This window comes from Triticum dicoccoides, chromosome 1B, assembly GCF_002162155.2.
Source record: "Triticum dicoccoides isolate Atlit2015 ecotype Zavitan chromosome 1B, WEW_v2.0, whole genome shotgun sequence".
Classification (NCBI taxonomy): domain Eukaryota; kingdom Viridiplantae; phylum Streptophyta; class Magnoliopsida; order Poales; family Poaceae; genus Triticum; species Triticum dicoccoides.
The window spans coordinates 617,222,071-617,233,313 of NC_041381.1; the positions used below are offsets into that span (position 1 = coordinate 617,222,071).

At 42.1% G+C, this 11,243-nt stretch overlaps 1 protein-coding gene across 1 annotated transcript; it reads right to left on the minus strand.

The window, feature by feature from the left end:
* Positions 1-9,188: 9,188 nt before the first annotated feature.
* Positions 9,189-10,519, minus strand: LOC119310194 (peroxidase 1-like). Its single transcript, XM_037586014.1, has 2 exons — positions 10,234-10,519; positions 9,189-10,135 (listed from the first exon to the last, which is right to left on the minus strand). Exons 1-2 carry the CDS (start codon positions 10,447-10,449, stop codon positions 9,371-9,373), a joined length of 981 nt encoding a protein of 326 aa, XP_037441911.1. The 5' UTR covers positions 10,450-10,519; the 3' UTR covers positions 9,189-9,370.
* Positions 10,520-11,243: the final 724 nt, after the last annotated feature.

Below are 11,243 nucleotides of genomic sequence, written 5' to 3' on the forward strand. Positions count from 1 at the left end.
AGAATAACCATCTAGAAAGCAGAAATGTGTGTGTTTGGATAGTCTTTCTAGCATTTGATCAATAAAAGGTAAAGGGTAATGATCTTTCTTAGTAGCTTTATTTAATTTACGGAAATCAATTGCCATCCTATAACCTGTAATAATTCTTTGCAGGATCAATTCATCTTTATCATTAGGAACAACGGTAATACCTCCCTATTTAGGAACACAATGGACAGGGCTTACCCAATCACTGTCAGCAACGGGATAAATTATACCTGCCTCAAGGAGATTTAGTATCTCCTTTCTTACCACTTCTTTCATCTTGGGATTCAGTCGTCGTTGAGGACTCTAACTGGTTTGGCATCTTTGTCCACTATAATTTTGTGTTGGCATAACGTGGGACTAATGCCCTTAAGATCATCCAGAGTATATCCAATAGCAGCTCGGTGCTTCTTCAGAGTTTTCAATAATCTTTCTTCTTGTTGCTCTGAAAGGTTAGCACTAATAATAACAGGATATATTTTCTTCTCATCAAGATAAGCATACTTAAGATTATCAGGTAATGGTTTGAGTTCAAACATGGGATCACCCTTGGGTGGAGGGGGATCCCCAAGAATTTCAATGGGAAGGTTATGTTTCAGCATAGGTTCCTGTTTAAGGAACACTTCATCTATTTCCCTTCTTTCCTTCATAAACATTTCGTTTTCATGGTCTAGCAAATATTGTTCTAACGGATCAGTAGGAGGTACAACAATGGAAGCAAGACCAATAATCTCATTCTTACTAGGTAATTCTCTATCATGAGGTTGTCTACGGAACTTAGCAAAATTAAACTCATGAGACATACCCTCTAAGCCAATTGTGATAGTATTCTTTTCACAATCAATCCTAGCCTTAACCGTGTTCAAGAAGGGTCTACCGAAAATAATGGGACAAAAATCATCTTGTGGGGAACCAAGAACAAGAAAATCAGCAGGGTATTTAACCTTCCCACACAAGACTTCAACATCTCTAACTATCCCAACTGGTTTAATGGTATCCCTATTAGCAAGCTTAATAGTAACATCAATGTCTTCTAATTCAACGGGTGCAATTTCGCGCATAATTTCTTTATATAAATCATAGGGTATTGAACAAGAACTAGCACCCATATCACATAAGCCATGATAACAATGATCTCCTATTTTAACAGAAATAACAGGCATGCCTATGACAACTCTATGTATCTTAGTATCTGGTCTAGCAATATTAGCAGTCTTACCACAGAAATAAATAACATGCCCATCTAAATCATCATCCAAGAGATCTTTAACCATAGCAATACTAGGTTCAACTTTGATTTGCTCAGGAGGTGTATAAGTCCTAGTATTACTCTTACAAACAAGAGTTGAAGTTTTAGCAAGATCCTTTATCCTAACAGGAAAAGGAGGTTTCTCAACATAAGTAGTAGGAACAATAGGATCACTATAGGTGATAGTCTTTTCTTCAACTGTAATAGGTGCAACTACTTTCACTCCAACGGGAGGATTATATTTAAACCATTTCTCCTTAGGGAGATCAAAGTGAGTAGAAAAAGATTCACAGAAAGAAGCTACTATCTCAGAGTCAAGTCCATATTTAGCGCTAAATCCACGAAAAGCATCGGTATCCATAAAAGATTTAACACAATCAAACTTAGGTGTCATACCTGACTCCTTACCATCGTCGGAACCCCAATCTTCAGAGTTGTGTTTAATTCTTTCCAATAAGTCCCATTTGAAGTCAATAGTCTTCAGCATATAAGAACCAGCACAGGAAGTATCGAGCAGGTTGCGATCATTGAGAGAAAGCCGAGCATAAAATTTTGAATAATCATTTCCCGGGAGAGCTCATGATTGGGGCATGAATATAACATTGACTTAAGCCTCCCCCAAGCTTGAGCGATGCTTTCTCCTTCGCGAGGCCAGAAATTATATATGTAATTACGATCACGATGAACAAGATGCATAGGATAAAACTTCTGGTTAAATTCCAACTTCAATCGTTTATAATTCCAAGATCTCGTATCATCACATAGCCTATACCATGTCAATGCATCTCCCTTCAAAGATAAAGGGAAGACCTTCCTTTTGACAACATCATCGGGAATACCTGCAAGTTTTAATAATCCACAAACTTCATCCATAAAGATAAGGTGTAAATCGGGATGCAATGTTCCATCTCTTGTAAATGGATTAGCTAGCAGTTTCTCTATCATACCCGAAGGAATCTCAAAGTAAATATTTTCAAAAGTTTAGTAGGTTGAGGAGCAAATCTTTGCTCTTCTGGTCGGGGTGAAGATACCCCGAACAAGCCCCTCAAAGGATTAGTTTCCATAGTGACAAGTAATAGAAAATTTCAGCACACTATATAAATGTTTCCTTACCAAGTTCCACTCACCAAAAGCGCTACACTCCCCGGCAACGGCGCCAGGAAAGAGTCTTGATGACCCACAAGTGTAGGGGGTCTATTGTAGTCCTTTCGATAAGTAAGAGTGTCGAACCCAACGAGGAGCAGAAGGAAATGATAAGCGGTTTTCAGTAAGGTTTTCTCTGCAAGCACTGAAATTGTAGGTAATAGATAGTTTTGTGATAACATAAATTGTAACGAGTAACAAGCAATGAAAGTAAATAAAGTGCAGCAAGGTGGCCCAATCCTTTATGTAGCAAAGGATAAGCCTGGACAATTTCTTATAATGAGGAAGGAGCTCCCGAGGACACATGGGAATTATCGTCAAGCTAGTTTTCATCACGTTCATATGATTCGCGTTCGGTACTTTGATAATTTGATATGTGGGTGGACCGGTGCTTGGGTACTGCCCTTACTTGGACAAGCATCCCACTTATGATTAACCCCTATTGCAAGCGTCCGCAACTACAAAAGAAGTATTAAGGTAAACCTAACCACAACATTAAACACATGGATCCAAATCAGCCCCTAACGAAGCAACACATAAACTAGGGTTTAAGCTTCTGTCACTCTAGCAACCCATCATCTACTTATTACTTCCCAATGCCTTCCTCTAGGCCCAAATAATGGTGAAGTGTCATGTAGTCGACGTTCACATAACACCACTAGAGGAAAAGATAACATACGTCTCATCAAAATATTGAACGAATACCAAATTCACATGACTACTAATAGCAAGACTTCACCCATGTCCTCAGGAACAAACGTAACTACTCACAAAGCATATTCATGTTCATAATCAGAGAATTAATAGTATGCATTAAGGATCTGAACATATGATCCTCCACCAAGTAAACCAATTAGCATCAACTACAAGGAGTAATCAACCCACAGGTACCAATTTGTGGTTTTGATACAAGATTGGATACAAGAGATGAACTAGGGTTTTGAGAGGAGATGGTGCTGGTGAAGATGTTGATGGAGATTGACCCCCTCCTGATGAGAGGATCGTTGGTGATGATGATGGTGATGATTTCCCCCTCACGGAGGGAAGTGTCCCCAGTAGAATAGCTCTGCCAGAGCTCCAGATTGGTTCCGCCAAGGTTCCGCCTCGTGGCGGCGGAGTTTCGTCCCGTAAGCTTTCCCACGATTTTTTCTAGGGTAAAAGCCCTCATATAGCAGAAGATGGACACCAGGGGCCACCGGGGGCCCAGGAGATAGGGGGCGCGCCCAGTAGGGGTGGGCGCGCCCCCACCCTCCTGGCCAGGGTGTGGGCCCCCTGATGTATTTCTTCCGCTCCATAATTCTTATTGATTCCAAAAACATGTTTTGTGGAGTTTCAGGATTTTTGGAGCAGTGCAGAATAGGTTTCCAATGTTTGCTCCTTTTCCATCCAGAATTTCAGTTGCCGGCATTCCCCCTCTTCATGGTAAACCTTGTAAAATAAGGGAGAATAGCCATAAGTATTGAGATATAATGTGTAATAACAGCCCATAATGCAATAAATATTGATATAAAAGCATGATACAAAATGGACGTATCAAGCCCCTCGGAGATTGGATCTATCTCTCTGTTTCTGCGATCTCAGATCCTCCCCCTTCACCGTTTCTTTTATATCCGGAGATCCGTAACTCCGATTGGGGTGAATCTTTCGCCCAAATTTTTCTCGTAAAAGTAGGTTTCTTGCGGCAAAAGAAGAGCATCAACCGCCTTATGGGTTGCCCAGGAGAGTGCCAGGCACGCCCGGGGGGGGGGGGGCGCCCCCCTATCTCCTGGCCACCTCGGGCACCGTTTCGCGTTGATTCTTCCTCCGAAAAATCCCAAATATTTCAAAATAATTCTCCGTCCGTTTTTATCCCGTTTAGATTCCGTTTGATATTGGGTTTCTGCGAAACATAAAACATGCAACAAACAGGAACTGGCACTGCGTACTGGATCAATACGTTAGTCCCAAAAATAATATAAAAAGTTGCAAAAAATATATGAAAGTTGAAGAATATTGGCATGGAACAATAAAAAATTATAGATACGACGGAGACGTATCAGGACGCCAAAGGCACTGAGTCTCCACCGGCGCTAAGAAGCATTCTTTACAAACGCCACTCCCACCTTTTCAAGTCGCGACAAGTGGTGCTGCATATACACTACTTGTCGTAACTTAAGGGGTTTTCCTTTTTTCTAGCCGTTTATTTAAATGTTTTATCTGTTAAATCATGCGCTTAAATCTTGTACCATATTCAATGTTGGATTCCTCACGTTCAAATCTTCAAAACTAGATCACATGTTGACAGCTTTTGACGAATTTTTTGTTTTTACGAAAAAGCCCGAAGTAGGCGCATGTTTTTTTCCTTTCTGAAAGAGGCACGACTGTGCCTCTCGCAGAAAGGAAAAAAGACATTTTTTTTCATTTCCGAGAGGCACGGTTGTGCTTCTCACGGAAGGAAAACAAACCCGTTCTTTTCTGATTCTTGCCTCTAGCGGAAACAAAACCGTACCTCTCGCGGAAGGAAAAAACATATTTTTTCTTGTTTCAGAGAGGCACGGCTGTGCCTTTCGCGGACGGAAAACAAAAATAAAACATGTTTTTTTCATTTTCCGAGCGTGCCTCTCGTGAAAGCAAAACCGTGCCTCTCACGGTATAAAAAAAGGGAAAACACATTTTTTTTCCGTTTTCATGTGGCACGGCTCACGGAAGCAAACGGTGTCTCTCACGATAGAAAAAACACATTTTTATGCTATTTTTTTCTCCAAAAGCTAAGAAAGACCGGTGAAAAACCGAAATGTCAAGAAAAATCAAAAAATAATAATCTAAAAAGCCGAACACGTGCGAAAAATAATAAAATCCGGAGGGAGTGCGCAGAACGCAACATGTAGCGGGGGAGCAACTAATTAACGAGCACTCCTTCGGGAGCCTCGCAACGATCAGCGCCACTTAGCGCACTCACAGCCATTCGCCACGTGTCGCGCTCTGGGCGCTCCATTCGGTTTTAGTTTTTTTATTTTTACGCACGCGTTTTGCGGCTTTTTAAACGGTTTTTTTCGGTTTTTTAAGCTTTTGGTTTTCTACCGGTCTTTCCTAGCTTTTTGACAAAAAAAATTTTCAAAAAAAATATTTTTTTTGCGCAAAAAATTGCATTTTTTTCGCGAGAGTCACGGTTTTTTTTCGCAAGAGGCACGGCCGTGCCTCTTGGAAACGAAAAAAATATGTTTTCTGTTTTTTTTCTTTCGCGAGAGGTACGGTTTTGCTTCCGTGAGAGGCACGGTTGTGCTTTCGCGAGAGGCACGGGCGTGCCTCTTTCAGAAAGGAAAAAACACGTTTTCTATTTTTTTTCTTTCGCGAGAAGCACGATTTTGCTTCCGCAAGAGGCACGGTTGTGCTTTCGCGAGAGGCACGGGCGTGCCTCTTTCGGAAAGTAAAAACAACATATTTTCTTTTTTTTTCACGAGAGGCACGGTTTTGCTTCCGCGAGAGGCATGGTTGTGATTTTGTCAGAGTGCCTCTTTCGGAAAGGGACAAAAATTTGTGTTCCCGTTCGGTTTTTTCGTTGGTTTTTTTCATCCGGTTTTTTTGTGAAAAAAAAGTTCGTCAAAACCTATTAACATGGGATCTAGTTTTGAAGATGGAGACGCGAGAAATCCAATGGCGAAAGCGGTTCGAGATTTGGACCGCACGGTTTAAGAGATAAAAATGTTTTGAATAAACGGATCTAAAAAAAAAAGGAAAAGCTCCCAGGTTGCGACAAGTGACGCACATGCAACGCGCCACTTGTCGCAACCTAGGGGAGTTGAAGTGATCTCCGTAAAAAGTACTTTTTAATTAGTGATTTCGATGTAGCGGCCGCTGAAAACGCGTCAAGTGGCGCGCTCTCAGCCCACATCAAGTGACCCTTGGAGGCTTCCGAAAAAGCGCTCCTTCATTAGTTGCTCCCTCACTAGTAGGATGCTGACGTGAGCTGCAAGGTACATGATCGATTGCTAGATCGGATGCATAAATACGTGCGTAGGAAAATCAGCGGCTCCTATTTGGGCGCTGTCTAGCGCTCAAGCGCGTACCCCCCACTCTGTACCAGTCGCACAGTGGGCCGGCCCAACCTTTTAGGATTTTCACGTGCATTCTCGCCCAATTTTTGGAAGGTTCTAGAACCTTTCCTGAACCAGGATCTTTTTCTTGTTTTTTTGTTCGGGTTTTCTTTTTTCTTTTTTTCTTTTCTTTTTTTTTCTTTTCTCTCTTTTCTTCTTTACTTTTTCGTTCTTTTTGCGATTTTTCTTTTAAAATTCGTGAACATTATTTTGTTCATCAGATTCAAAAAAGGATCAACAATGTAACAAATGTTCATTGAATTCAAATTTTGTTCATCTAATTTGAATTTTTTCATCAAATTTGAAAACTATTCATCAAATTTAAAAAATGTTCATCAAATTCAAAATTTGTTCATCTTTTTTTCAAAATAAGTTCATCAAATTAAAAAAGTGTTCAGTGAATTCAAAATTTGTTTATCCATTTTTGAAAAAAACAATGTTGTCAATAATGAACAATTTTTTCATCAAGCTCAAAAAAATTTCATCAAATTTTGGATTAGTGATGTTTTTGAATTTATGAACATTTTTTGAATTCACATTTTTTTTCAATATGTGAAATATTTAGACCATGAACATTTTTTTAAACCACAAGTATGTTATGATTTCTGGAACATTTTCCCAAAAATCATATTTTTCCTTAAATGTTGAACTTTTTGATATTCAGATTTTTTTTGAAGAAGAAAAAACAGGAAAAAATAAATATGAAATTGAAAACCTGGGGCGCGCAACCCTGCTTATGGGCCGGCCCATGAGGGTTGCGTGGGTGCGCGCTCGCCAGTACCCCACGCGCGAAATAGGAGCTTCGCGAAAATCCGTGCTTGCTCGTTTCCTTCCTTCCTGCATCGTCGGGCAGTGTGCCACTTTTCGCAACCTGAGAGGTGCAAGTGACCTTTGCAAAAAGTGATCCTTAATTAGTGATTTCGTACTAGTGAGCAACACACGTCCTCTACGCAGAAAGGAAGGGGAATTTTCAAGTGGAGGCCCATTATGTTTCCGATGGACTCCGGTCCTCCGCAATCCGCATTTATTGCGTCGCACACAATGACACAAGGCAACACGGTACTTGCTCATTAGCATGTAGCGGGCCATGGACTTTGGTGAAGAAATGATTTATTTAATACCATTGACAACTGGATAATAGTATCAGATGCACGCACCATGCAGTTACAACAAGGCTAATAATAATGAGTTAATTACAATGAGAATGCTAGAACTTGACGCAAACGGTCAGTTTGGTGCTAGAAGTTATGGTGTATATCAAAGTAGTGTAAAAACGTGGCTTTGATGTGCAAATACAGTGCTAATCTTATTTCTATACTGAATCAGCAATGACTCGGCACATGAGGCCCGCTGTCGGTCACTAGATAGGGAGAAGGGAGTGTGTGGTCTTTTTTTAAACACCCTCGAATTATATATTTTCACAAAATAAACCCTGTGAGAGGTCACATATTATTTTTTACCTATATGAAAAGTGGATCCCGTCTATCTTGTAAGAGTGAAAATTAAACAGAACATGCGGGATGTGCGGGCGTGAGGTCTCAAACAGAGACCGTACCTAACGCAAGCAAGCGGGCTGGCCACACCGCCGTGCAATATGGATAACAGCTTTTTCTTTAAGGGAGAATAACAGCTTTTTTTTCTAGGATCGAATAACAGCTTTCTATGTACTAACCGCGGCGCAAAGGGCTGCAGATAGTGCAGCCCATTTTGCACCTGTTTGTTTTTCTAAATTTATTTGTAGAAAGTATGTAAATTACAATATCAGTAATAAAAAAACATTTCAATATCTGTGTTTATAAATATTTTAACTATAAGCGAAATAATTTATTTTTAAATATTGTTCACGTATTATTTAAAAATATTAGTATATTTAAAAAAATAGTATGAATTGTAGAAAATGTCTGTATATTTTATATACTAAAAATAGTTTCAAAATTTCAAATAAAAATTATTTTAATTATACATACATTTTATAATTATACGCATGTTTTTATAGTTCAATGTTTGTATAATTAAAAATATTTATCATTTAAATTTAATATGTTCATACGAATAATCATTTTGTATAATTTAAATATAAGCTGCAAGTGTATAACATTTATGTATTCATCAAACTTTTTATTTAATAAACATTTAACTTCATTAAATGTCCATACTAAGTAATTTTTTTAATACAATACATGGATGTATATTTGGATGTTTTGTTTACTCATAATCGTCTGTATATATAACATTTATATCACACGAATATTTGTACATAATGTTTATTAATTAAGTTTTACAAATAAATGTAGAAAACGAACAGGTGCGAAATGGGCCGCACTATCTACAGTCCATTTAAGCTCCACATGTACTCCTAGGTCAGATACATAAAATGTTATTATCAAGATTTATTTATAAACAGAACGTGATCGGTGGTGCGGCTAGCCGGATATCTTGCTAGGTGTGGGTCGTGGTTAGAGACGTAGCGGTCTTAATTTCCGTTTAGTTTGCACTCTCTTCTGACAGGTGGGACTCACTAGTCATAGAGGCGGAAAAAAATGTCACCACGTCAACAGTTTTTTTTTGAAAAATATATATTTCGAGGGTGTTTTCATAAAAATCAGGCCACATGCCCCTTCTCGCCGGTCCAGTGGCTGACAGCGAGCTCCATGCACCTAGTCAGCGCTGATTTCGTAACAAATAAGATACGCACTGTATTTACACGTCAAAGTCAAGTTTCTGCACCACTTTAATGTACTTTTCCCATTTCAAATAAACTAAAACCACGACGAGTAATTTGGAACGGAGGGAGTACATCACAACTTATAGCATCAAAGTGATCGTTTCGTTCAAGTTCTAGCACCGCCAGTGTAATTGACTCAATAATAATCAACAAACACTAATTGAGGGCGGAGCACTTCTTCCTGATCTCTCCCTGGGTCCCGGTGAGCACGCCGACGTCGCCCATCTTGGCCATGGACGCGCTGAAGTCCCTGAAGAACTCGGCGTCGAACTTGCCAGTGGCGATGCGCTGGACGTAGCCCCTGGTGTCGGCGTCGAAGAGGAGCGCGGCGTCGGAGCGGAAGAGGCCCCTCCGCTTGGCGACGTGGCGGTAGTAGCTGGTGTCGAAGGTCCTGAAGCTGCCGGGGTCCATCTCCGACAGCATGGCGCGGTCGTCGACGCTCCTGCACTTGAGCCTCAGCTTGTCGGCGTACTCGCTCTCCAGGGACGGGTCGACGAGGCCATCGGTGGTGTTGTAGAGCCGGTCCGCGAAGGACGGGCAGTACGCCGTGCCGAGCGTGTGGGCGCCGGAGAGGACGGCCAGGTCCTTGAGGCCGAGCCCCTTGGAGGCGAAGATCTTGGCGAGCAGAGGGACGTCGCCGGAAGCCGGGGGCAGCTGGCTGCTCGCCTCCGCGGCGCTGGACACCCTGCCGTCTCTCCTGCCCAGCGCCACCGGCCAGGAGGGGCCCTTGGCCAGCACGACGGCGTCGCGGGACATGAGGGTGAGCACGTCGGCGCAGGAGACGACGCCCGGGCACGCGGCCTCCAGCTTGGCCTTGACCCGCTCCACGGAGCCGAACCCTCGCAGGCTCTTGTTTGGTTTCGCGTCCTTCTCCGCCACGTTGCCCTCCGTGGACTCCAGGAGGACGGAGGCATCACAACCCTGCGATGAAACCATTTGCACGCACGGCACATGTAAGTGTGCATTTCATGACATGATCGATAGCATTAGCAGCATCTGCTAGGCAAGTTACTACGTACCCTCACGAAGCAGTCGTGGAAATGGAGCCGGAGGAGCGGGCCGGCGAGGCTGGGCGCGGCGGCGATGATCTTGCCCATCTCCTCGCGGACGATCTTCTCGGCGTCCGGGCATGTCTTGCTGTAGAAGCCGATCTCTAGATTAGCCACCGCTGCCGAGCTCGCTGCGAGAGCCAGCAGGGCCAGAGGGAGCAGCAAAGACCTGATCGCCATCGCCATGGACCTCAGCCAATTACTTTGATCGAATTGAGCTCCAATTGTTTGGCTACGGAGAAGAATGTCTTGGTACTGGTGGTATCTATGTCGATGGTGGTGCGTGTATGCCTCGCAACTCCCCTGTATTTATACATATGCCGGCCGGCCGGTTACGTAGTCTTGGGTGCATGCATGTCAACGTACGCGTGTTACAAGTTACAACCTGTTTTCTATGTACGCATGCATGTGCTAACTACCATCTGAATACAACCGCCTCAGCTATCAACTGATGCAAACCGCGGCTGAGCGAACAAGTCAATACAGAAAAAAGGGAAGAAAATAGATGTCGCCGACGCCGTTCAATCGTCCATGATTGGCGTTCATCGTAACATGCCATGAATCTATCATTTGTCTGTCTCTGAACTGGTTTCAGCGGATTGTAGGGCAATTATATTATCCGATAATTGCATCAAGATATAATATGCACCAAGGGAATAGTAACCTTCTGTAGCGCCATGTGCTTGATCGATGCATGATTTGGGCAGGCTGTATATCTAATACTATCTCTGCAGAATTTCCACGGGTGACTATGCTTCAAGTCGAAAGCTCCTAATTTGTACGCTATGGCGCGCCAATTACAATCATTGGGTTCTCTCTTAGTGTGTCATTGCAAGGAACACAATTTACATAGGATCCTAAATAAACTAGTGCGCGGATTTTTTGTCAAACATTTACATAGGATCAATTTGTTCGTAACAAGAATTGGATGGTCATAGCGATGACTTAGAATGAAGGCGTGAGAACACTAGTGCAAAATT

What these genes read in the sequence shown, in the direction of transcription:
- LOC119310194 (XM_037586014.1), bottom strand. Translation starts at nt 10,449, where the DNA reads ATGGCGATGGCGATCAGGTCTTTGCTGCTCCCTCTGGCCCTGCTGGCT. An exon ending in TCCACGACTGCTTCGTGAGG is followed by an intron (nt 10,136 to 10,233) that starts GTACGTAGTAAC and finishes GTTTCATCGCAG; the next exon opens with GGTTGTGATGCCTCCGTCCT.